General features: G+C 37.1%; 1 protein-coding gene across 3 annotated transcripts; it reads left to right on the top strand.

Annotated features, from left to right (window-relative positions):
• Nucleotides 1-27,971, top strand: xirp2a (xin actin binding repeat containing 2a). Of its 3 annotated transcripts, none has more exons than XM_052600643.1 (10): nt 1-526; nt 9,783-9,879; nt 15,149-15,279; nt 16,054-16,188; nt 16,306-16,371; nt 16,494-16,560; nt 16,667-16,770; nt 18,005-27,098; nt 27,563-27,696; nt 27,956-27,971. In XM_052600643.1, exons 1-9 carry the CDS (start codon nt 341-343, stop codon nt 27,655-27,657), a joined length of 9,975 nt encoding a protein of 3,324 aa, XP_052456603.1. In that variant the 5' UTR covers nt 1-340; the 3' UTR covers nt 27,658-27,696; nt 27,956-27,971. The 3 variants fall into 3 exon arrangements, with proteins under 3 accessions (XP_052456603.1, XP_052456602.1, XP_052456604.1); XM_052600642.1 differs by having other exon boundaries at nt 2-526; nt 16,303-16,371; XM_052600644.1 differs by lacking the exons at nt 1-526; nt 9,783-9,879 and adding an exon at nt 11,052-12,180 and having other exon boundaries at nt 16,303-16,371.
• The last annotated feature ends 1 nt before the right edge of the window (nt 27,972 follows it).

The following is a 27,972-nucleotide window of genomic DNA, read 5'->3' as shown; positions in this document are numbered from 1 at the left end:
ATTATGTTTTACTCAACTGCAGTGCTTACGAAACCATTAACTTTGGCATTCTGAGTGTGCGTATGAAGATAGTGTTTACTGGAAGGAAATTCATAGCATGAGTTCACAGAGACCTTTTTTTCTTTTCTTTCTTTTTCTCCTCCTTCAAGGCTGTCCTCGGTTTGTCCGTCTGGTTCGGCCTCCCAGACACCACAACTGTGCCACGCACTTCTTCTTCCACAACCCTCTCTCGCTCTCTTTTCCTCTCTCTCACACCGTGTTTCTCTTCCTCTGTCCAGTCTCTCAGTAGTGGTCCTCTCTGCTCTCGTGGAGAAGGCTGCACTATCTGGTTTCTTAAACAATGGAAATTCAATCAGGAAATGAACCCGAGGTGTTGAAAGAAGGAGAGTACACTCGTTCGTCTCCTCTCACCCTGCGGCCTGCGGACGCTAAAGAGGACCTGGGGGAGAACAGGCAAATTGAGAAGTTTGATATCCCACTCAACAGCCTGAAGCAAATGTTTGAGAAATCACCGGCACAACATGGGGTGAGTCTTAGAGTGAAAGAGAAAGAATGAAAGAATGAGAATGAAAAGAAGGCCAATTGAGTTCTTGAGTCTGTCTGTTGATGCAGAAAGATAATGTGCGCTTTTTCGGATATTTTGCTGGTGGCTGCAACATGAATAAAGAATAAACAGATGGAGAAAGAGGAGAGAGAGAGAGAAAGAGAAAATAAAAACATTCCTGAGACATTCACATCTTATATCTCAAGCATTAAAAATATAATTTGAAGATTTGTATCACTGATATTTATTGAGGGTCTATTTGTTTCCCCTTATCATTCTTTGTTTTGTTTTTTTGTCCTTTTTGTTTTAAGTATTTATATGCAGTAACAGATAATTCATTGAAAAATGTAAAATGGTTGGCCAGATTAATTAGGGATATTTTTGAATAAACTCAGGATTGTGAGTTCCCTGAAGCATACATCAGGTTAGAGAGCTATTAAAAAGTTTGAGGTCTGCAAGATTTGTTTACCCTTTTAAAAGTCTTCACCATGGCATTTATTTGATCAAAAACAAAGTGAAAACGGTAATATTGTGAAATAGAATGCATTCCTTTGATGGCAAAGGTGAATTTTCAGCAGCCTTTACTCCAGCCTTCAGTGCCACATGATGCTGAAATAAGTTTTTGCAACTTGCAAAAACTTGGGATTTTGTTCTTTTAAAGCATACTAACGCATTAATCAGCTATGTTATCAGAGCAACATATCCACTTTCTCAAACCTGATCATTGGCAGAATAATTTGCTCAAAAGACCAGTTTAAGCTTTCACGCTGCTTATGTTGAAAAATTTATGTTGGTCTTTTCAGGAGGGTAAACTATTCAAGGGGATCCAAGTGTTACTGTAAGTTACCATACTTATACCAAAGAAGGGGTTTGAAAGATTAGTGTTTAACAGTCACAGTTCAGTGAAGTGACTGATGGCTGAGAATTAAAAAACAAATTGAGACAGGGATGAGAAATAAAGAATGAGAACTGAAACAGCAGACATGAAAGGGGTCAAATATCATTTAAGAGAGACAGTATATTAAGAGAGATGATCAGTTTAAATGATGCGTTTCATAGTTTGGCAGATTGCTTTGTGCTGGAAAGCTCTTCTTTTGCTGGCTTTTTACATAGGAACATTTAATCCATTAAATTAAATTGTTGTGAGGTCACAGAGACAGAGAGAGAGAAAAGTCACAATCTGGGAATGCAGAGAACTTGCATCAGTGCACACACACACACACACACACACACACACACAACAACAACAACAACAACAAAGCTACATACATCCACAACAGAAGCAGCTACTGGCAATAAACTTGTGGGAAGCAGAGAAACTGTGTGTTGACATGCTCTCTCACACACACACACACACACACACACACCAACAAACAAACACGTTTCACAATGTTATTTAAAACTTATTTTGAGAGATCTTTCCGCAACACTGGCTTTCGTATAAATAACCCTATCATTTGCATGTGGGTAGTGTGTGTGTGTGGGGGGTGGGGGGGGGGGGGGCTTTAGAATAAAGCCAACAGAAGAAAATGAGAGAGATATAGAGATAAACATATAAAGAAAGAAACAATTAAATAATTAGTTCAGCATGGTTTGGTTTTACTCATTCTTGCAGGAACACACACACACACACACACAAAAACAAAAGTTTTGAGTCAAAAAAGAAGAGGTTACAAGTTATGTTAAGTTGTGGTGATGACCATCATATTATTTGGAAACTAGGCCAGTTAGGTTTAGTTGTATTGTTGTAAAATCTCACTGTGTATTATCTGTAATGAACAAAGTCACATGGAATATGCAATGGTAGAATTGCAATACCCACACCATTCACAAAGTTCCGCTCTTTCACTCCCCATTGCTTGTTCATTTATTTAAACATGCTAGTTTAATATCAGCTACCACTATGAGTGTAGCAGCCCAAGTTTAGTTTAGAGTTTAGAACACATTTCACCCTGTGAAGAATATCCATGCATTTCATTCTAAAAGGAGGTTTTCCCCAAGATTTCCCCACTTTTGGTTTCCCCAAAAACCTTTCACTGAATAGTTATTGTTTTCTTTGTGTAAAGAACTTTTGAGAGCACATCTCAAAGAACCATTTTTAACCATAAAGAGCCTTCTGTGCAATGAAAAGCTTCCATTGATATTAAAGGTTCTTCATGGAACCACAGATGCCAATGAAGAACCTTATTCATTATTTTCCCTGAAAATGCTTTATAGTATAGATTCTAATTAGCTCAGGAATAATTAATCACTCTATTATTAGTGCTCAGATACTTTCATAATTGCAAAATACATTGAGATATAATGGCACAGGTATTCAGATATTCTTTCATGTACATGTACATCAGAGTAAAATGGATTATCAAAAAGAAAAAAAAAGTAGGCTGAGTGATTCTGTGCATGCAGTAGGTTGTTAATTGGATTTTAAGCTTGTAGTCATTTGTAAGGACGGGGCAGGGTTTATGCAGGGAATAACATTTTGATAAAAAAGATGTCAAGGTCCATAAAAAGGATAAAAAAATACCAAAGTTACTAAAGTGATCTATAATCTATAATACTAAAATGACACTTATTGTCACAAACTACTCTTCCATTGTGGATGGCTGATATCAGTTTGAAAAAAAAAAATCATACAAAGATGCACAGCATTACTGCATTATGAATCTATGATAAATAGATAATAATAATAAAAAAAAATCCTTACCTCACTCACTATTTAAAGGGGGGGTGAAATGCTATTTCATGCATACTGAGTTTTTTACACTGTTAAAGAGTTGGATTCCCATGCTAAACATGGACAAAGTTTCAAAAATTAAGTTGTACATTTGAAGGAGTATTTCTGTTCCAAAAATACTCCTTCCGGTTTGTCACAAGTTTCGGAAAGTTTTTTTCGAGTATGGGTCTGTGTGACGTTAGATGGAGCTGAATTTCCTTATATGGGTCCTGAGGGCACGTCTGCCGGAAGAGCGCGTGCTCCCGTATTGAAGAGCAGAGAGAGCACAACAGACTTCACTGATCAGAGCGAGAGCGTCGCAAAATGTCACAAAAGGAATGTGCACACACTACCAAAGAAAAAACAGCATTAAGGGACCAGTGGATGGAGTTTATTTTTACAGAGCATCAACGGAGTTGTGCAAGTGTTTGTGTTTGTTCCCTGCATTTCTAAAATGCTTGTTTTACAAACAAGGCCCAGTTTGACGACGGATTTACGTATCGTTTATTTCTTAAAGATGATGCAATCCCAACGAAAAAGGGTCACGATTGTGTGTTGGAACCACAGGCGGTGAGTAAAACTGCTTCAAATATCTCTGCCTCCTTGTTAGTGCGTCCGCCTCCCATCGGAGACCCGGGTTCGAGCCCCGCTCGGAGCGAGTCCTTGCTGCTGCTGCTTTCGTTCAGTTTCAGCCTTCACAGCTGTCACAGCTTCCAAACACTCTCAACGCAACTGGCGCTCGTGATTCTTTAGCTCCGCCCACACGTCACGCCTCCAGGCGCTCGTGTTTTTCCGGGAAAAATCGGCACAGACTATCTTTCTCTTATGAATATAATAAAACTAAATACTTTTTGGAGTTATGAAGGATGCAGTACTACTCTATAGGTACTCAAGATTAACAGGATGTTGAGTGAAAACGAGCATTTCACCCCCCCTTTAAGATAGATAATAGGCAAATTGAGATTGTTTCTTTAATAAAAATGTAAGAATTTGGTGTTAGCCATCGTGGTTACCTTGAAAGGAAATAAATGGCATGTATTTTTATGGTTCCACTAACTACCAACTATGGTATTTTGATGTCTACTCATTTGTAATGGAAAGCTTGTGCCTAACAGAGAACAGACGTAATCTAGGATCCTAGTATGTGACTAAGGTGTAGATTTTGTCATCCTGGTTTGAAACACATGCCTGGCCCTCTGATCAGATGCTTGAGTCTTGATTGAGGGGATTTTTGGACAAGAGCTGAGCAGAATGAGTGACTGGTGTTCCTGATTGAGTGACTAATTATTGGCTAGATAAACACAGGAAGCTAGAGATCCATCTATTGTTTCTATCTGAAACATGACCTTTCCACCCCACAGGGGTTATTAATATTTCATGATCCCTTTGCAAAGGCACACACAATCACACTCTTTCTCTCTGTCTCTCTCATTCATTATTACTTACTTAAGGTGTACAATCATGATTAAAGGCTATCAGAATGAGACTGAGAAACTTTCGTTCCAGACATGAAATCCTTCTGCTGTTATTCATTAGCCACTTTAAAACAGAAAGAAATACAAATCCTCACATCCGGTTTAAAGTCTAGCTGGAATTTAATTAAGGTTCATCCAAGGTTTACGTGACAATCACTGTTGTTTCGCATTCTGTCCAGGAGATGTCACTATAAGCAAATGTAAGGCTGTAAACGTCTCTTCATAATGAACAAAAAATCTGGTGTTTGCACTTATAATACATTTAAACAAAAATATATTTTAATTTAAATTGCAATTAACACTCTGTACTTCAGTATATTATGTACATAATAAGTACTCTCAAGTGTGCTGAAGTGTACTTCCTTTTAATCATTAGAGATGTTAACATGAGATCAATGTGATAAAACTGCTTACTGAACTTGTCTATGCAACATTACATCCATGTTTTCCTGTCATGTCGATGTAAAGCTGGTACATGTAACTGTAGCATGACGTGCAATGATGCAGGGATTAAATAACTGTGAGAAAAATCCATCCACAGGAATTGGTTGGTAAAACTTAATTACACATTCATCTACCTAAAATTGCAGTCCCACAGCTACAATAAATTATGAATTACTATGTATACTACTTTCCATTGTAAATCTATTACTGCAGTTTTGTTTGTGTTTATGAACTGAGTTCCAAGTCTGAATGATTTTTTGTAGTAATCAACAGCAGTGTCAAACCTCAGTACAACTTGAACCAGCAACCTTTCTTTACATTTAGTTTTAAATAGACATGAACTCATGCTACAGGCTAAAGCTAGCTGAGCGTTACTCACTGCCCTGCTACTGCTAAATATACCCTACAAACACAGTAACTATAGCGCTAAAAGTGTAGAAAGGCATCAGATGCTGTCATCTCACTCTTTTATAGTTATCCCTGTGCAATGTGTAGCGTTCAGGCTAAAAGCAGCTCCTTGTGACTGTTTTTGGCTGCCTTTAATGTTTAAAAAAAAAGAAAAGAAAACAGAACTGTCGGTCAAGGCCTGGGGACAATAACTCAGATATTTAGACATTTGGATGTTCACGCACTGTCACAGGATGTTCGGTATGTGTTTTTGTGTCATCTCATGTGTGCATAGTAATCATACCATGTCTTCACTTTATGTAGATTAACCTGCAACCTTGCTCAGACTACAAACCCTGTCACCCTCCATCATTCATCTCCTGTGTGTGCATGAAAAAAATTGTTTGGAAAATAGTTTGTGTTAGCAAGAAATATGGCTATGTATCTGTTGTGTGTGTGTGTGTGTGTGTGTGTGTGAGTGAGTGAGTGAGAGAGAGAGAGCTGCCCTGCTGCCTTGTTATTCTAACTCCGGGTCAGTGACTCGTGTTTAAATATGTCCACTTATCACAGAGACAGGAGAGTAATGGGATACTCTCAGTGGTGCTTACAAAAACAGGAAATCCCCTTACACACACAAACACACGAAGGTGACCAGATTTCTGAAATGAAAACCAAGGACATATCTGGTTAAGCAGTTCAGCATATTGAATTTTAAGTTGTACAATGATGAGCTAGGACCCTGTCATACTACTAAAAATTACATTTAGTCATCAGCATACACTTAAAGACTGTTAGAGTGTTTATAGGTACTTACTACAAGTTTTATTTTAGTGTAATTCATATACTATTATAGGTTATTATAGTATTATATTTTCAATGTCATTTTAGTATTTTATTAGATTTTATCTATTTCTTCAACTTAGTTCTTAACAACTTGTTTTAGTTGCCTTATAGTTACCCTGTATGTTATTCTCTAACTTTGTTCATTAACATCTGTTTTCTTATGTTTAATAAGCTCATTAGATAATATTTCACTTTATAGGCCACACATAAATGGCAACCTCTAAAACACACAAGTTACAGTAATACCATGCTGTTGCCATTTTGGACAGTATTATCAGTTTTTTTTAAACTACCATGATGGTAGTACCATGGTATTCTCTGAAATAGTTTGAAATACAATGGTTGGTGACTTTGGTATTAATTAGTACCAAAATGTATCCAAGTACTGTGCCATGGTATGGCCATCTGATACCATGTCACATTACTTTTTGTAAGGACAAAAGAAAGATTTGATTTGTCAATCCCTTTTTTAATTGGCATTAAGTTTTAATTGGCATTAACTGTCAACATGAGAAACCTATTAGAATTCATTTACAGAAGCTAGCCTTTAATTTACTTGCAGTGTAACTGATAAAGTGAAACTACACCTTTCAGTGTGTGTAAATGAAACCACCTGTTCTGTTGGCCAGGGTGAACTTTGACCTCCTTGCTCAGTATTCCCCAGACTCTGTGTGGGTGTCTTATGCCAGATGGGCTAAATAGTGAAATATGACTCCACAGGACACAATCAATGTGTGAGTGTCTGCGTGTGCACTAGCATGTGTGGAATAATGTTGATTTTCCCTTCCTGATGTCCTGAACTGTCTTTCACAGCTGCATGAGTACTTTATGGAACATCTGATAGGGGAGGATTTGATTTGCAAATTGTTTTATGAAGCAAAACAGACAGAGAGGGTGCTAGAGGGTGAAAATAGCATTTTATATATATATATATATATATATATATATATATATATATGCATATTTATACCCCAGTTCAAAAGTTTGGGATCAGTAAGTTTTTTTATGTTTTTTGAAGAAGTCTCTTCTGAAATATAATAAATAAAAATAAAATACAGAAAATAAACATATAAACAATATTTTGAAATATTATGGCAATTTAAAATAAAAGTTTTTATAATTTATTACAGTCTTAATTGTCCCCTGATCTTTCAGAAATCAATCTGATTTATTATCAATATACTAATCAACGTTATATTGTTACAAAAAATATATATATTTTAAATAAATGCTGTACATTGTTTGTTTTGTTTTTTGTTTTAATACCAAAAAAATATCACAGTTTCCAAATATATATATATATTATAAAGCTGTTTTGAACATAGAAAAAGATCAGCATATTAGAAGGATTTATAAAGGATCATGTGACACTGAGGTCTGGAGTAATGATGCTGAAAATTCAGATTTGCATCACAGGAATAATTAAAACTTTAAAGTATAATAAAATATTTATATTTAATCATTTAGAAGATGCTTTTATCCAAAGTGACTTACAAATGAGAGTAACAGAAGCAATCAAAACAACAAAAGCGCAATAATATATGTGTTCTACAAATCTTGGTTGTAAACCATTATTTAAAAATTTCATTTTCAAAAATGAAGATATATGTATGTAGATATATATTATGTGTGTGTTTGTGTGTGTATATATATTTCCCCTAAGTTAATGGAATAGTTATCCACATAATGAAAACCATCATTTACTCATCCTCATGTTAATTTAAACATTTTTTTTCCACCTGTGGAATACAAAAGGAGTTATGTTCCATACATTGAAAGTAAATGGGGACCACACAAAGCTGTCATATTTCAAGACTTGAATTATAGAGCATTAGTCAGATTAACTACTTTTATAATGCTTTTATATGCCTTGTTTGTCCTTTTTGGAGTTTCTGGTCCCCATCTACTTTCAGTGGGAAAAAAAGCAGAACAGACAGACATTCTGCTCAATTTCTCCTTTTGTGTTCCATGGAAGAAAGAAAACTTGAAACAACAAATGAGGTTTAGTAAATAATTACAGAATTTCTATTCAGTCTTATTTCCTCAGAAACTCTGCGGATATCAATACATTACCTGACGTAGCAACATTAAGTCAACATCCTGAATCTATGGAAGCCAATTTCTGCCAAAAAAAAAAAATAATAATAATGTTTTTTTTTTATCTCACAATTCTGACAAACAAACAAACAAACAAACAGACCTTTAAGATGTAAAGCCATAATTCTGAGAATTCTTTTATTTTCTTGCAGCTCTGACTTTTCTTCTCTGAATTGCAAGTTTAAATCTGGTAATTTTGAGACATAATTAAATTTTTATTCTATGGCAGAAACAGGCTTCCATATGAACTAATGTGAAAGCTGGACACCTTTACATGTTTTTTTTTTTATTTATTTATTTATTTTATTTTATTATTATTATTATTTGTCATGATTTTTCAAGAGCATAGCCAATGATGATGATTAGAAATGCTGAGCTCTTTTTACTTCACAGACTATGCAAATTTAACAGCTTTGAACGGTTAAGATACTTGCAACAAAAATGAATAAATAATAATAAAATAAATAAATAAAAATAAATAAAAATAAAATATTCTAAAAAATAAAAATAAAAATAAATAAAATATTCTAACACTACATTCTAATGTTCATATAAATACAGCCCAATGTATTGTGTTAATATTAAACAATTTTCTTCATTGATTTTTCACATGCACTTATTGAATTATGCACTGAATTGTGTTGTGTTTTAGGTTTGAGGAAAATGTCAATAAACTTACCGGAAAATATACTAGTAATTTTCTGCCAGAACATTACCTGTATTTCTCTATTTTTTACAGTGTAACTCTTCATTTAAAATACTACAACTTATGCACTGTTGATTGTATTTTATGTTGATTGTATTTTTTTATGTGTTTAATGTGTTATGGCAGAATATGTTTGCTTTTGTCGCATGTCTAATGATAGTAATATTCAAAATACATCTATACTGAAAATAAACTTAAATTTTATAAATACATTTCCTGTTTTTGTATGTAAATTGTTGGTCGTTTATTTCAGTGTTTTCAGCATCCTCCCCCTTTATGTTTCTCTTTCAAGGGAATTACTTTAGACTTGTCGACAGCTTTCAAGCTTCAGGTGAACTCTAGCTTATATAACACAAAACTGGGTCTTGTTGATATACTGGTAATGATAAATAGACAAAACAAACACGCACGTGTGGTTAATGTAATACAGTCTCTATTTCCAAACTTTGGTTCGAAGTCTCGTGAAACTGCCGAATGCAAATGAAACAGACTAGAAAGTGTTCTCTAACCACACCTGCCTCTCTCTCTCTCTCTCTCTCTCTCTTTCTCTTTCCTTTTTTTCTATCTCTCTAGGAAGCGAATAGTTCATTTTCATCAAGTGGGAGAGTTGCAGAGAAATATAGCGGTGTAGGAGAAAAGATGTCGAATCAGGACTCAAACTTTGGTGGATGTGAGTATCTTTTGGCTTATAATACTTCTAATACAGTAACAGTTTCGATTCAATTGAAAACACCGTAAGTTTGTTATTCACCATAAAGATGTTTATGTTGGGCTATTTAAAGACTGATTCAGGAAATTTGAAACTGTACTGTTTGCAATCTCTTCATTTTTTCACATGATTTACACGTTTGTGGAAAGTCAGTGTGTGTGTGTGTGTGTGTGTGTGTGTATAAAGGTGACATGATTAAAGACTCCACACATTGCTGTCTAGCATGATGACAACTGTGATGACAGACTTCAGCTTTAGTGTGTGTGTATATGTGTACTGTATGTACATGAGGTTTCTGCTGCAAACTTGTTCTTAAGGCATGCACTTGTTTCTGTCTTTTTGAGTTTAATCAGATAATAGTCTTAAAAGTACCCCTATTAGACCCAAACCTGACTTTACAAATCTTTAACCCGTTTTAAAATATATGCAGTGGCAATCGTATGCTAGTGGGGGGCCTGTGTAATTTAATAGGTGTGTTTTGACAGGTGAGTTGATTTGTGTATGGTCAGTGTCTGTGTGTGTCTGTCTTTGGATATCCCTCTTTCATTCTTTAAATCGGGCTATCAGCTCGTCTTTTAAATAGACAACCTTGTATACGACCAGTCCACACAAATAAACATACATTCACACATGCATATCCTCCTTCACTGGATATGTTGATGTTCATCGCTCAAGTGTGTTGCATTCTCTTGAGTGTTTGTGTCTGACATCATGTGATGCATGGCTTTAATGCCATCCAGGAGAATTAAAAGAAATTTGATATTTGATATGCTTGTATATTTCCTCCTCTGTCCCCTCACATTTTTTTTTCTCTTAACTTTTTGTATTTACTTTTATAAGGGCTAAAGCTACCTAGATTTTTTAATTTTATAAGAGAATATTTTTTACAACATAAAAAGCACAGAGCCCCAATTTATGTCCAATCGTTCAATTTCATCATATCAGGGTTATTAGTTTACTAAAACAAAAAATAAACAAAAGCATAAACAAAAATAAATCAATAAAATTAAACTATAAAAAACAAGTATAAAATAAAATGAGAACATAAAAACGTGTTGCTTATAATAAATATGGTTAATTTTATCACTTATGATAAAATAAACATGTAAATAAAGAAAAATATATGTATTAAAAAAAACTTTCTTATTTTTATTTAATTTAACTTGACTAAATAACTCAAACTAATAAATAAAACTGAAGTCCTGACTTATTTCTGACTCTTACGCCAACACATACAAACAAATGTAAGATCTTTCTGGAAGTGCTTTATATTAATTAGAGCTTTGTAGTAGCTGTCACCTCCTCTTTAAATGGAGAAAGTTCTGTTGAAAATTGTGTTTATCCTTATTTATTCACCCTCGTATTGTTCCAGGTTTGTATGTTGTTTTTTCCATGCAACACAAAAGGAAAACATTTTGAAGAATTTTCCAGACAACCAGTTTCCATGTCTGTTTAGTTACAAAAACATAATAGGCACCACCGCGGTAGACCATATGACTTCTGTGCTACAAGTCTTCTAAAGCTACACCGTAGCTTTCTATAATGAACAGACTGGAATATAATCCATTATTTATATTATTTATTTATAAATCAGTATTTATTGAGATTAATAGTCACGTTTTAGAGCTGTTCCTCACACAAAGCTGATTACTTCAAAGACTTGGAATATAGCAAACGCAATGTATGGACTACTTTTATGATACATTTATGTATTTTTGTGTGATTTGTGGAGCTGTGGTCACTATGAACTGTCACTGTATGAAAAAGATTTACGTGGTGATTTTACCAAATATTACTCCATGAGGGTAATGACTGAATCTTCTTTTTTTGGGTAACTATTCTTTTAATTATTTAAAAAGATGCTAACTTTTTTAAAATTTATTAAAGCCAAGGATGAATGACCCTAAAATCTCTCAGACAGAAGGGTGCCTCGCCCCCTCAGTGTCTGTCTGTCATTCTGTCTGTCTGTGACTTCAGGTTAAGGGCATGCTGAGCAGCTTATCTAAAAAAAGGCCTAGCAGACTGGCAGTCTTTTAAAGAGGAGGAGGGTAATGTTGGGGCCTCTGAAATACAACCAGCTGTCCCTGCCTTCCATGACTCAGAGGTGAACCGGACAGTAGACTGGAGCTGGTCTCCAAACATACACTCACACTTTTACACAAGGACGCTGGGTGGGATAGGGATCTCCAGGTGGGATCTAGATTGTCCAGGTGACACTATAGCAACATTGAAGAACATAGAGGAAACTTCAGACCTCTGTAGGTGAGTGCGCTTCAATGGAAGTGGTTTCTGATGTTTCAGATGTCTGTTGTTCTTCTTTACTATATCACTGGAGAGGAAGTTTTATTTGGAAAATGCGTGGCTTATAATTTAACCAGTTTGATGAAGAATTATAGTAATCAGTGCTACTCATTAACTCATTATTTAATAATAATCTCATAAAACATTGATTCTGAGCCTTTTTTTTATTAAAATTATAAAATAGGTTAACTTTATACATTTGCAGTATTAAAGTGCAAAAGGCCAGTGGTCTATGCGCACGTGTTCAGGAGTGCTCATTAAGATTGCATGAAGAGGACACATGGCATATTGTTACTTCCTAATGGAGTTAAGCAAAATGAATATTGATGAGTATTATTTATATAAACAGAAAGAGTTCTTTTGTTAAACCAAAGACTTTCAGATTTTCCAACACCAGTTGTTTACTTGGCTATTTCAGCCAGACAATAACTCTCAAGTTTTAGGTTTTAGTTATTCAAAACGTATTATGCTTTTCATTTAACAATGACAATGCGCTACAGTTGAAGTGAGTAGTAGCAGTTGGTTCCAAGAATTAAAAGTTGTATGAACGATTATAAGGACAATGTGAAGAAAACTTGAAAATGAGATGAGTCAGACAGACATGTGAACTCATCTAATGTGCATTGTGGTTGCTGTGTGGCAGTGAGTGTAATAAATGTTGGTTAGGTCCATGAGTGTCTTAGAATAGAGTCCCAAAGACCGGGCTTTCTGCATTTAGCCTGTAAGCTACTGCTGCATTCCATAGACTAGTCTAGAATATTACAGGCCTGCTGACATAATGCTTACACAGATTAATCACACATTTAGCAGATGTCTAATACTGCTAATACTGACAAAGTAAACCAAAACCAGAGCAGTAATTTATCCAAATAACAAATAAATGAAATAAAACAATCAATATACACTACTTCCTATTTTTGTTAGTCATTAGTGACATAAAACGTCAGAACTGTGGCAGATAATGTTATTAGAGAAGCAGAAATCTGAATGATAGGCAAGTGACTGGTTTAAAGATTGCTATGGTTTTGTATTTTAGCACATCACTCTTCCTGGGCACCTCATACTCTTTCTCCCTCTGAAATATGAATCTAACTGCCTTGATTTAAATAAGTCTTCTTTAATTGCTGTGGTTACTTCACGTCATGGTATTGGACAAAAGTCTAGAAAGCCGCCAAACCCCTGCGGTTCTAGATACTTGGAGGTTTTCTGGAATGTTCATCATCCCTCTTGCCTGCTGATGTCTTTCTCTTCTCATCATGACAAACGAGTGTGTGATCCCTCTGTCTCCACATTCCCTTGTCTGTGTGTTTGAAAAGTGTCAGATGCCCTCAGGTATATAGTTTCTGTTCAACAGCTACTAAAGCCTGCTTATTCTGGATGTGAATCATCTCTATCCCTCTCATAGCTGGGCTAGTTTTACACTGGCATGCTCTGAATAACTGCTCTGCTAAAATTAACGGTTCAGGGAACATATCTTGGTCACATGGTGATATGGTCATGCTTTACTGATGCAAGAAAAGCAATGTGGGTGTATGACACAGTACAGAGATCTGGCTTGAAATCATCAGTGAATAGCATTGCAGTGCATCCTCCATAGGCTCTTATCTTTGTGAGTGATGGACCGAATTCAAATGTTTAATCAATGAAGAATTTTAAATGTGCAATTATTCAAAAAGCTACTGTAGCATGCATCTGACAATAATGTTTTGCTATTTTATTTTGAATCATATAGTTTTATGTTTATTTTGTTTTCATAGTAATGTCTTTAAAGTTATTTAACAAACATTTAATATTAAAGCACTTGGAATTCATGCTACTGAAGCTCGTTTCAGCCATGTAGTAAAAATTTCTAAATTTTGAGTTTACATATATATATATATATATATATATATATATATATATATATATATATATATATATATATATATATATATATATATATATATATATATTATTTTATTTTTTTTCACCACTGAATAAAAAATAAAAAAGGCAACTGCAATTTTGCCCTCACAATTCTGAGGTTAGTTGTGAACTGTGAGATATAAACTCTGAATTGCAAGAAAAAATTCATTTGATAGATTAAAATTAATATCTAAAATTATTTTTTTATTCCTTAGTCAAAACAAGTTTCCATAGTATTACCTAGATAATTATTATAGTATTAATCATAGTACAATAATTACATTGTCATTATAAAACAACTTTTTACATCAGCCACTTCATTTCTGGCTAATACTGATAAGCCAATAATTATTTGATAAGCCATTATAATTATACATGTTATGGCTGATAATCCGCCAGTGACCAATAAGATGATGTTAAAAAAAAGTTTTAAGCTAAATTTTTTGCTAATAATGATATGTAACAGTGTTATTAAATTCTTGACGTTATAAAAAGTGTTTTAAATGTAAATATATTATCACAATCATTTTATTATTGATAATACTAATACATTAAAAAAGAAACTCTTATATTGTTACTGACAGATATGGTAAAATTATATGTTGCATCCTCATAACGCCCATGTAATGTATGTAAATTACCTTATATGTGTTCAACCCTTACCAGAGCTGGTAGTGGTGTTGGCTTGGGTGATCCAACTTTGAAAATAGTGATTGATGAAAACGACGTGCATGCTTTATGACATCATTTGTCATCTTGTCTTTAGAGCCATCTATAGACTGGGAGACACAGAGAGAGAGTCAGCATTAGCTGTCACAATCTATCCCTGTTGGCAGTTTGACTTTGTCTGGCTAAATTTACTCTTGAAAATAGACAGATGAGGTGATCTCTAATCTAACATTAATTTCCCATGAACCAATAAAGAGACCTGAGTCAGGTTGAAGAAATGCATTTATTTATGGAACAGTTTCAGGTTTAATGATGCACACCCTGCGACCTGACTGTGTCTCTGTGTGGATTTCAGCTGCGGGCAGTGCAGGTGTTTCATCGTCTAAAGAGAGACCAGCCGACGGTGAGGTTGAGACTGTGCCTCTCAAGCAGAGACTGGCCTTATACCAAGCTGCCACTACCAAGGAAGAGAGAAGCCCATCTGTGGTATTTACCAGCATGGACATGCATGAACATACGCTAGCCCACACTATCATATTACCTGTAGTGAAGCAAAAAGAGGCACATATTTCTTTCTTCTTGTCTAAGGCCTTCCACCTCCTATTTAATATTTGCTAAATTAAAAAAAAAACATTTCAGCCCATATAAGCATGCAGTACTTAATGACTGTGTAATGCATAATAGATGCTTAAATTACACATTAAATCGATTTGCACTTTAGTGATCCCATGTGGACATTTTGGGTGCATTAAATAATTTGAGATGGCAGTTACTGAATGAGGATTACACAGTGTTCTAAACAATTTGTGCTTGTATATCAACAAGTTACAACCATGGAAGTACATTTTGTCGGATGCTTAGTTTTTATAGGGCTTTTTCATTGTTAATGATATACATTGATATAAGTTTTAGAAATGTTATTGTGTGTTGTTGTCATTTTCATTATATTTTTGTTGTTTTGTAATGTCAAAATATTGCCTTGGCAACTGAAATAAGTTTAAGTTGTTTTATATTTCTGGTTATAGTAATGAAAATCATCATTCCGTAATGACGCCAATTTGTAGACTAGGATTAACAATAATGAATACTGATATAATTTATCAAAAGATACTGTGTATTTGGTTCTGAGTAAAAGAGCAAATCAAAGACTTTGTTTGGTTTTTTTAACCGTGTAGTGCCCCCTAGAGGAGAATCATATGTCTCATGTATACCGTATGTATATTTATGAATGTGCATTACCATTTTATTTTGTATTTTAAGGTCATGGACAGCTCTGAGCCGTGCTCTCTGCCAGGGGGACTGGCCAGTGTCAAGAAACAGTTTGAAAGCCAAGAGTTCAGTTCCTCTTCTGCATCCCAAAGCACTGTTACACAATACCACCAACAACAGAGACAGGTACTGCAGCTGAATACAAAAGCGACCCACAATACTAACTCGATTCCACAAAAAATTAATACCTAATACACTAAACTTAATACACCTAACAACAGGTGTTCTCTGTCTTGATAGCAGGTAGTGAGTTCATCAGAGGTGACGGAACGAAGCAGTGTTAAAGAAAGCAGTACCTCAAATGCCCAGGTATACCCACATAAGATCTGCGATGCCCAGTAAAAAAATCTGTTGTAATTTACTCAATAAAGATTACTAAAACCTATTTTGTTGGAAGACATTCTTTTTTATAAAGTGTTATTTCATGTTAGGTTTTCCTGGACCAGAATGTTCATCAGAGTGTTGCCTCAAGTTTTGGGGATCATTATGATGAGAAAGGTACTGGTCAAAAGCAGCTTTCTTTTTTTTCTTTTCTTTTTTATAACAAATTACCTCATAATTTATTTTTGTTCTCACTTTCATTCCATATTTTTACCTGTTAAAGTGCTGGTAATTGGAGAACAGAATTTGCCAAAAATTTCTACTCAAGTCCTGAAACAGCAGCATGAAAAAAGTATTGAGGAGGCCACTCCACCCAAACATATCAAGGTAAAAAATGATGTATACTGACGAAGACAGTAATATGTTCTATCTGCAGTTAAAATAAAAAGATTCAAATTTAATCAATTTAATTATAAAAATGAAAAACAGATCAACAATTTCATTATAGAATACGGCATGCAAAATATTTGCCAAAATTTAAAATGAAACTATTTAATTTTCATATAAATTTTTTTTTACTGTGACAATGCATCATCCATGGGAAATTGAAAAATAAAATGCAGTTGGTTATTTGATATTTCATTTTAACTGCAATCTCGAGGCAAGACTTCCAATATTAAAATGAAAAGTTTAACGTGAAAGAAAAAAAATGCAAATACAGTTTTTACAAAACTTTTTATTAATGCACACTCAATAATAGTGAAAAAGTTCAAATTAAAATATAAAGTTTGGTAAATAACTTTGGGGTAAAAATTGCTTTATTACCAATTTCCATGTTAGCAGGGATGTCTATGAAAACCAGGAAATTTGGCTGGAATTTTGTCTTCCCCCGAGATTAAATATCAAATCACCAACTGCATTTTTCTTTTCTAATTTGACATGCACAATGCATTGTCAAAGAGAAAATGAAATCATTCCATTTTTAATTTTGACATATTTTGCGTGCAGTTTTCTATAATTAAATTTGTATCTGTTTTTCATTTTTATAATTGAATTGATTTATTTAAAATTACATACCATCCATATCTAGGTGCTTAACTATGAAATTTAATATAAGAAATATATCTCATAATATATATCATAATGTGAAAAATTAAGCTAAAAATTATGTAAAAAGCATGTAAAAAATGCACAAGACATAATGCAAGATATGAAACAAATGTTTAAAACCTTATTTTCAGAATCATGTTAAACAATAAATAATTTGAGATGTGGTGAAAATGAAACAAATAAATAACAGAACTCTTCTGCAATGCATATCTCCACTGTTCGCACATGAATAAAAAAAAAAATTTTAATAAGAGTGTAAAAAATGTTTTTTAAGTCCACAGGGCCAAAAGTGCCCATATTTGAAGAAACACCAAAATGTAACCTGTATAAAACACCTGTATGTAATTGAGCATAAATCAACTTTTCTACACTGACTATCCCATTCAAGCATATTTCTTTCTATCAATCCTTTTCCCTGCTTATACATAAAAATAAAAGTAGAACATATTTTATGCACAAGATGATGTATTGATAAAAGATTATGCTTGTTTTTTCATCTATACCAACAAAGATTGATCTTGATTACAACCAGTTTCCTTGGGCCCCAGTAAATGTTTCTTCAAAGACTACTGCCACAGGTAGCTATGAGACCACGTCCGTCACTAAAACAATGCAAGAGGCCTCTACCTCCTCTGTGGCTTCCTCACAATATGAGGCCGTGGAGCATTTCTCAACACCAGTATCTGGCACACATCAGTTTCAAATTACTTCCCAAGTCCCAGAACATTGTCCTTCCCCGAAGCCAACAGATGCACCTACTTCAGCCAAATATGCTGTCAATAAAGAGCAGTACTCAAAGCAGAGGAACCTCTATGAACTTAAGCGTCTCTACAAGCACATTCACCCAGAAGTGCGTAAAAACCTGGAGTGTGACTTCTTAACTGAAGTGACCGACACCGAGCAAACTTATGTGGACAGTGATGAGGAGGTGAGCAGAGACATTCAGCAAGCACGCTATGTTTTTGAAAACAGTGGAAGTACCAGTCCTGGCAAGTGCATAAGTCCGGAGAGAGAGTATTTGGAGTGGGATGAGATCCTGAGAGGCGAGGTGCAGTCAATGCGCTGGATGTTTGAGAACAAGCCCCTAGATTCCATTAAAGATGGCACACCAGATGAGGATGAGGGAAAGAACATAGCCCAACAAGAAATCATCGCTGGAAAAGATGTGAAGTATACTGCATGGGTGTTTGAAACACAGCCCATGGATGCTCTAGGTACAGAAAAAACGGACTCAGCAGAGCACAGTGGAAAACGAGATCTAGCCAGGGGAGATGTCCAGACTGCAACATGGCTGTTTGAGACACAACCGCTGGACTCACTCAACAGAATTTACCAAGAGGATGAGCAAGAGACACAGGTGATGTATACTAAAGACATTGCTGGGGGTGATGTGAAAACTGCTAGGTACTTGTTTGAAACACAGCACCTGGACACACTTGGACACACTGAGACTATCGATGAAAGTCACTTCCTGCAGCTGAAATCAGAGCTAGAAGAAGTCAAGGGTGAGGTTAAGAAAACAACCAAGATGTTCGAAACACAACCCATGTGTGTCATCCGCGGTGACTCTGGAGAGATGCTGGAGATTACCAAGGTGCGACGCGAAGAAACCGAGAAAGGTGATGTCAGGACATCACGATGGCTCTTTGAAACTCAGCCTCTGGACCTGATCAGCAAGGATCCAAGCAAAGTAAAATTAATCTGTGGAGTCTCCATGGAGGAAAATTACCAGGGTGAGGTGAACAGAGGAAGATGGCTGTTTGAGACAAAGACACTCGATCAAATCAAAGAGGAAGAATGGGATAGCACAAAGATTCAGAAGGAGGAGATCTTAGGTGCCGATGTGAGGAGACACTGCAAGATCTTTGAAACACAGCCAATGGATAACCTTAAAGATAATACCAATGCAAGACCAACGGAGCCAGAAGACATTATAGGTGGTGATGTTACTTCTGCTAGGCATTTGTTTGAAACAGTGCCCATGGAGAATCTGAAAGAGTTTCCAGAAGTTGGCAAGCTACAAAAGGTGCTAGCATCAGAAGAAGAGAAAGGCGATGTGAGACACCAGAGGTGGTTGTTTGAAAGCAAACCTCTTGAGCAGATCAGAGAGGAGAAGAAAGAGATCACACGCACTATTAATTTAGAGGACCTTGAAAAGGGTGATGTCACAAATTACAAGGAAATATTTGAGACCATGGACCTGAGCAAATGTACAGATGCACAAAAAATACAAGTGGAGGGTGTCACCAGTGGCTCAGTAAAAACAAATAAAGTATTATTTGAGTCAACACCCTTGTATGCTGTACAAGACAGCTCAGGACACTACCATGAAGTTAAAACCGTGCGCAGAGAGGAAGTTGTAAAAGGAGATGTGAGAAGCTGCAAGTGGATGTTTGAAACTTGTCCCATTGATCAGTTTGATGAGAGCATCACTAAGTTCCAGATAATCAAAGGAATATCTAAAGAAGAAATCCAATCAGGTGATGTCAAAACTGCTAAATGGCTTTTTGAAACTCAGCCTCTTGACGGCATTAAATACTTCAACTTAGAAGAAGAGGACAACAAGAAAAATGAGAGCATTGAGATCCAAAGAGGTGATGTTAAAACATGCAGATGGTTGTTTGAAACCCAGCCAATGGATGTCTTGTATGAGAAAGTAGAGACAAAGACTGAGGACACCACTGACATCCAGAAAGGAGATGTTAAAACCTGTACATGGCTTTTTGAGACTCAGACTCTTGACAGCATCAAGGATGAGTCCGAGACAATCCTGAAAACTTGCACAGTAAAGCAAAATGATGTAAAAGGTAAAGATGTACGTCTAGTGCGTTTCCTATTTGAGACTGAAAACCTAGAAAACATCACTGACGACAAGGATCACGGTAGCTTTAAGCGAGTCACTGAGATTGACATTCACTCTGGAGATGTATCACGAATGAAGTACATCTTTGAGAATCAGTCATCTGATATCATGACTTCTACATCTGAGGAGACCATGCAGAAACTTAAATGCTGTCAAGCAGAGGAAATTCAGAAAGGAAATGTGGTGAACTGTACCTGGATGTTTGAAAACCAACCAATTGATTCCATCAGGGAAAATTCTGAAGAATTGAAGGAGACACGCACAGTAACAGATATTCAGGGAGGTAATGTTGATAAAGGTCGTTTCATTTTTGAGACATACTCATTAGATACGATTCAGGAGGAGGCATCTGATACTGAGATCAGCAAACTTCAAAGCATCATACACAAGGAGATTGAGAAAGGGGATGTAAAAAACTACACCATGATGTTTGAGACCCAACCACTGTATGCTATCAGGGACAAAGAAGGACACTATCATGAGGTTACTACAGTCACAAAAGAAGAGATTCTGCGAGGAGATGTGGTTGGGGCAAGATGGTTGTTTGAGACAAAGCCCCTTGACTCAATAAGAGACACAGAAGAGGTGTATGTCATCAAAGCTGTTACTGAAGAAGACATCCAAAAAGGAGATGTCAGCACGGCCAGGTGGAAGTTTGAAACTCAGCCTCTAGATGAGATTGCAGAGGATATGAAAGTTGCTGTTAAAACAGTAGCAGACATCCAAGGGGGGGATGTGAAAACAAACAAACAGCATTTTGAAATGGATGACCTATCAAAGAAATATGTGAAAACCGTTAGTGTCAGTGAGATTCAAAGAGGTAACGTGAGGAGCTCCACATGGATGTTTGAAACACGTACTATTGACAAGATCCGTGGTGAAGGTTCGGAGTATGATGAGATGGAAAAGGTGACACGCGAAGAAGTGGTAAAAGGTGATGTTAAGCAGTCCGTGTGGCTCTTTGAAAAGGAACCACTTGATCGCATTAAGGAAGTTGATGAAACAGATACTGTAATTTCTCATGAAGAAATCCCAAAAGCCGATGTTAAAACAACGACATGGTTGTTTGAAACCACCCCCCTAACCGATTTCAATGAGAGCAGTGTGGAGAGAAAAGAGATTGTTGGTAAGAGCATCAAGGCAACCCTAGAAGAGCTGTATACTCAGAAAATGGTTGAATCACAAGGTATTCTAATTGAGGCAGATGAGATTGGAGATGTCAGAATGGCTAAATACAAACTTCTAAACCAGGACACTCCAGAGATCCAGAGAGAAGAGGTAATACATGGAGACCTGAACAACATTATGATGAACCTTCTTAACAGACGTGAGACAAAAGAGAGGGTAATCACCATAGACAGGGAGGAAAGAGGAAATATAAACTCAACTGTCCAACAGCTCTTTAATCAGAATAAGAGTGATAATGTTGAGAAAGAGCAAATTATCAGAGGAGATATCCAAGAGGCAATTAATAACTTGCTGAAGCAAGAAGGATCTTCCAAACGTGGAATTCTGATTCAAGAAGATGAGAAAGGAGATGTGAAAATGACCATATACTCACTCCTCAATAAAGAAAGTGAGAGCAATGTTGAGAAAGAGGATATAGTTAGAGGAAATATTCGTGGAACACTACATCAGCTACTGGGTAGTGCTGATGCAAAGGACTTGTCCTCTAAGATAACTGTGGGAGAAGCAGAGAGAGGAAATGTCAGTTTTTATTCTACGTGTATTGAGTCTGGGGCAATGGACTACCTCAGGCAACTTCAGGTGGAGACTGATGAAATTGTTGACGAAATAGTGAAAGAAAAGATCATTGGAGGTGATGTAGAACAAACTAAACAGATTTTAAGAAACAGCCAGCAAACTATAGGACGAACTGTTACTGAAGATGACATTGTACCTGGTGATGTAAATAACACAGTACAGGTGTTTATGATGGAACCTGTATTATCCCTACATAATATGCAGAAAGTGGAAATAGTAAAGGGAGACTTGAGAGCAGCTCTTGACTCTCTCGCACAAGCTGTAAACCAAAGTGTTGTCATAGAAAAAGAAGAGATAGTCAAAGGAGATATCTGCACAACACTTAGGTCCCTTGAGGAGGCTCAAAACCAACTGAAAGAAATAGACAAGCCTGAAATTGTCCCTGGAAACATCAAGGGTGCATTAGAATCTCTTGAAAAATCATCATCTGCAAAGACTGAGGTAATAATTGAAGATGTGGTCCCAGGGGATATTAGAGGTACCTTGAAATCCCTGGAGGAGGCAAAGCAGGTGGTGAAAGAGGTTGAGAAAGAGAAGATTGTTAAAGGTGACATTCAGACTGCTCTCCTTAGTCTTCAAGAGGCTTCAACTGAAAAGAGGGTGTTCCAGCACCAAGTAAGTGAACAGGGTGATGTGAAAGGTACAATTCAGCTTTTCATGGAGCCAACCTCATCCCCACATATGCAGAGGAGGCCAAGCACAGAGGGCGACATAAAATCCTCTATCAAATCACTTTATGAGCAGGAGCACGGGCAAATTGAGAAAGAAGAGGTGATTAAGGGAGATGTTCAGGGCAAAATTAAATCCCTGATGAACAAGAAGGAGCAATCAAGACACAAATCAAAAATGAATCCTCACAAGAAAGCTAAAGCTCTCATTAAGAATCCAGTTCCCCCTCAGCAAGCAGCCCGTGAATGCCCAGCTGGAGCTAAAACTGAGGAAAAGCCAACAAATCCACCTCCAGTGAGAAACATGCAGCAGGGCAGCACACAAATAACATCTGATCAGATCAAATCTTCAGAAACTCAGACTTCTTCTGAGGAACATCATTCTACTACTAAACAAATGACAACAGCTGTTCGTTCACAAGAGTCCTCTCAAAGCTCTCAAAAGATAAATGTCAAGGAACAACATATCAAACAAAAACAGAACACACCTAGTACAGTGCTAATAAAGAAAAAGAATGTTGGAGGTCAAACTAGTGTGAAGAAATCTGAAATTGACGCTGTGTGTTCAGCAACAAGTGCAGCAATGGAGGCATCACAAACTAATATTAGCATGAAGCAAACTGAGGAGACAAAGTCAGCCACGCAGGTTCAGATGACTGTGACAACAGAACAAACCACTGTAATCCAGAACCAGAACATCAAAAATGTTAAATCAGAAAAAAATGTTAAGAGCCTGAACCGCAATCTCAATCCCAAAGGAATGATAAAAAAAGTGAAACCACAGCCAGAGATTCACTTTCCACCACCTCCAAGTTCTCCTCCACCCCCCTCTGAATCAGAGCTCTCTCTGCCGCCTCCTCCCTCACCTGTGGCAGAAAGTGATGTCCAGCCAGCCCTTTTACCACACCCTCCTCTGGTCATGAGACAGGACAGTGACCTTCCTCCTCCACCACCTCCACCCCCTTTAATGGAGTCAGACACAGAATTCTTTCCACCACCTCCTCCACCCCAAGACTTCCTCCCTCCACCTCCATCTCAACAGGAACTCAGCTCTGTTGCCCAACCTGAAAAGCCAAAAGGCCGAACTTTATTTAAGGTGCCCAAACCTGAGCCTCCAAAGCAACCACAGCCCAAAACATTTAAATGGCAGAAAAAACAAACGGCGCCTATTCCACCAACTCCACCTCCCCCATCAATTGCAAAGCAAAGTGAAACTATTGCATCAAACATAACCACGGTTACAGATATTGAAGAGAACATCAACAAGCAAAAGGGATTGGTTCAAATGATTGAACCTCCAGCTCCAAATATTACCAAAATGTCATCAGCAATGCCTGTGCTACAACCAGCAACTGAGGAACCACCACGCCCTAAAAAGGTAGTTGTTCCCACAATGAAACTTCCACCTCCCCCTGAACTTTCTGCTCAAAAACCAAGACCTGCAAGTAAATTCAAAACACCACTCATGCTTGCAGAGGAAAGATATCGCAAACAAAGAGAGGAGGCTGAAGAGAACAAGGAAGAAACTACTCCAACCTCACCCCCATCTACTAAACCATTTAATGTCAGTGAAATGAAGGTTGAAGCAGAGTTGAGCACACAGAAAGCTGAACAGCCTCAAATTACTGTTAAGACACAGCAAGAAACATCTAAAGAACCAGAGGCTAAAGAGAAGCCAGCCATGATTCCCAAAGAAACAGCAGAAAAACGTGCCCCTCCAAAAAGTCCACAGACTCCACCAAAGCAAAAGCCACCTGCAAATTTGCAGATAAGTAAACCATCATTTCAAAAAGTTGGTAAGAAAACAACCACAGAATTATCTAGCAGTGTATTAGATAAAAAGCAAGCATCTACCACTGCTGCCTTAGAAATTAAAAGCCATCCAGCCCATGCAGTTCATCCACTCTCTGTTGCAGAGCAAGTTGAGAAAACAAAAGCTCAATCTGTAAAACAAGAGAGCCTCCAGGCCACACAAAATACTCAAAATCAGATAACTGCATCTGCTAAAGCAGAAGAGATCAAGATCATAGAGACTTGTGTGACTCAAGAAGTCAAGAAGGTTCCTTCACAGACCACAAAGATCCCAAAAGTGACCCCTAGCTTTAAGGTGAAAACATTTAAGGTGCCTAAGGTAGAGAAGCCAGAGAACCAAGAAGAGGGAAAGGACAAACAAACAACCAGCACTGAGCAAGCAGTCACAGAAACAGGAAAAAAATATGTATCTCAAATATGCATGGGTCAGGAGGGCCTCCAAAAATCCACCAGTGCTGAAGTGAAAGTTGAGAAAAAGGAGGAAATGAGACAAACCAAGCAAGACATCAAAATGGAGGTTCAGTTAAAGAAGCAAAGAGAAACATCAGTTAAGCAGCCGCCACCTGTGGCACCAAGACCATCAGTTGAGATACATCAAATACAACCAGCAATATCAACAGAGGTACATAAAGGACAAGGGCAGACATCTGTCATTCAGTCCCATCAAGCAGTGAGAGAGGAACATGTCCAGATTCATGAAGAGAAGATGGTCATTCAGAGCACAGTTCAACAACAGAGCACTCAACAAAAAAGTAAATTCCAGATCAAGAAGCAGGTAAAGCCTCCACTGCGGCCTCCAAGCAGAGAGGAGGCCATAAAACAGTCAATGCAGAAAGAGGAGCAGAACAAAACAGCGATTACAAAAGCAGCAGAATCTGAAAAGAGTGCACCAATGACAACTGAAAGTTATGCACAAAAATGTGAAGAGATTCTAAAATTGTTGAGTTATATTAAGGAGTTCGAAGGACCTCCTGCAAAACTGAATCCAAAGTCATTACAGACAATGCTGAGTGTCATTCCTGATTGGCTAGTTGGTTCTGAAGAGAAGGCTGATTTAAGTCGTACTCAGAACAACAAGCAAAAAATGAGAGAGGTCATAATCTATGTGCAGAACCTTGCCCTGGCTAAACTACATTTTTTAGAGGGAAATTTGTCTGTTTCAGAGATGGCAAAAAGTGAGTCATCACAGGAGAAAAAAATAGTAGGTGGAGCCATACAGAAAATATCTAAGATTACTATTGGCTCAGCAAAAATAGAGACTCGAAAGAAAGTAGTGGAGGAGAAGAAGACAGAGTGCCAGAGTGAATCAAAGATATCAGAGCTTAAAATGCCACCTGAGCTAAGAATGCGGACACCGTCCCCTACATTCATCTGTATTGAGTCCGCCAAGAGGACAGACTCTCCCTTGAGAGTGACACCATCACCCCCTCCCTCTTACAGGTCGGGCACCACACCAACACCTCCATCTCGCTGGTCTGAAACACCAACACGTCAGAAACAATCCACACCTTCCCCTACAATGAGTCGCTCTGAGAAGCTAGCTAAACTAAGAGATACCACAGCCAAATTCTCACAAGGCATGACTCCACCACCCATGCCTTTACCAGAGTACATGATAAAGGCCCAAACAGATTTGGAAGGGTCTCGCTCATCCAGCTGTTCAGAGATTACGGTTGAGACTCATAAAATGGAATCATCCCTGATAGATGTCACAGATGTCCATGGAGACTCCACGATGACTGTAAAAGACAAGCGTGAGTTCTTTGAAGAGGCTCAGAAAGCAGAGGTCAGTCGTACATATGTACGCAAAGATCCTATTGACATCCCAGACCGTCTTGAACCAGACACAGAAGGTAATGAGCCAGAGATCCTAAAAACGACTGATTCCCATGAGAAAATGTTAGAGGACTTGCCCAGGGTTGACCTGTCCAGGCTTGTTAACAAATTTGAGACACCCCAGACTAAAGTTTATGTTCGGAAGGAGCCTGTTGTGATTACTGAAAGACTTGGAAGTGACACAGAAGATGTTGATCCTGAGAAGAAGACATATTTGGTGGAGGACATACCCAGTTTTGATGTTAAAGCCCTCAAAACTGTCTTCGAAATGGGTGAGCAAGCCCATCAGTACCTAAGGGAAGAGAGAAAGAATCTTGAGAAACAAGAGGAAGCACCTGAAGGATTCTCTCAAACTAAATCTGTGAAAGAACACTTCTCCACTGTAGATGAGTTTGGAAACACTGTAATAGGTTCAAAGTCTGAAACAACCTCCCAGTCTCGGAGTGTGACAACCCGTGGTGATCCACCAACTTATGCAGATGTAGTAAGAGGGAATGTTCCTGTCCTGGATGTTCCACCGGAGGCCTCAGCAGAGGAGTTACTAAAGAACTTCCAGCAGACATGGGCAGAGAGTGAAAATGTCTTCAAAAATCTGGGCTTCACTGTGTCTGAGCAGCACAGATCACAGACTGTTTCCCACCAGCACCAGACTGTTGTCACCGGTAAAACTATCTGATGAGCATGGAAAGGTTAACAAGAGTGCAGAGTGATGACTAAAACAGTGATGGTGTGTTTGCATTTGACAAATAGTGATGCTTTAGGAATTCCTTCTGTCTGTATTTTTATTTTGATCGTTTTGTGTTCATAATTGATTGCTGCTAAACCAGATATCACAGTCAAAGTGAATATTGATATTATTTTGTGATTATTGACTGAATATTTGACATAATGGCATTTATATGTAATGAGACTGTGCTGAGGTCCAGATTTTGCATTTGTATTGCACCTCCCTAAATGCATGTGGTGCTTAAATGTTTTAATTCTAACAACTGCAGTATACTAACAAATTTTAAAAACTCCAATCTCTGCTCATAAAAGTATAATGGAACTGTCTGGTGCCTGTCCATGAGGGTCTGTGCTGACTGATTTAAAAGCATTTTCTGATGCTAGTCTCTTTCTCTGACAGAAAATACGGGTGCCAGAGTCCGAACTGTGTCGGGTATGTCGGAAGAGGGTGTATCCCATGGAGTCGCTCATAGCAGACAAGCAAAACTTCCATAAAAGCTGTTTTAGATGTGCCCACTGCAGCAACCAGCTAAGGTAAGTGCTTCTTTTTACACTAATCCAAGATGTTTTCAACATTTTAATGTGTAAATGCAAGGAACAAGAAGGAAAAAAGTTGATATGCAACATGATTCCATGCAGGTTCAGAAGCTTATTTGATTGGGGAGTTATGAGTATGTGAGCTGTTTTTGCTGTAATGACAGAATACACTACAGAACAATCTAGTTTTTATCAGATTCAAAACTGATATTTGTGCATGACTGATTTCTCACACTTGTGTGTATCTCTGCTTCAGTCTTGGAAATTATGCTT

This window comes from Carassius gibelio, chromosome A6 (assembly GCF_023724105.1).
Source record: "Carassius gibelio isolate Cgi1373 ecotype wild population from Czech Republic chromosome A6, carGib1.2-hapl.c, whole genome shotgun sequence".
Lineage (NCBI taxonomy): Eukaryota > Metazoa > Chordata > Actinopteri > Cypriniformes > Cyprinidae > Carassius > Carassius gibelio.
Note: the sequence above shows the minus strand (reverse complement) of the source record. Positions and strands in the feature narration are given on the sequence as shown.

Coding starts and splice junctions, on each gene's coding strand:
- xirp2a (XM_052600642.1), top strand. CDS start 341: ATGGAAATTCAATCAGGAAATGAACCCGAGGTGTTGAAAGAAGGAGAG. Junction 9,880..15,148: donor GGACTCAAACTTTGGTGGAT/GTGAGTATCTTT, acceptor TGTGGATTTCAG/CTGCGGGCAGTGCAGGTGTT. Junction 16,372..16,493: donor GCAGTACCTCAAATGCCCAG/GTATACCCACAT, acceptor ATTTCATGTTAG/GTTTTCCTGGACCAGAATGT.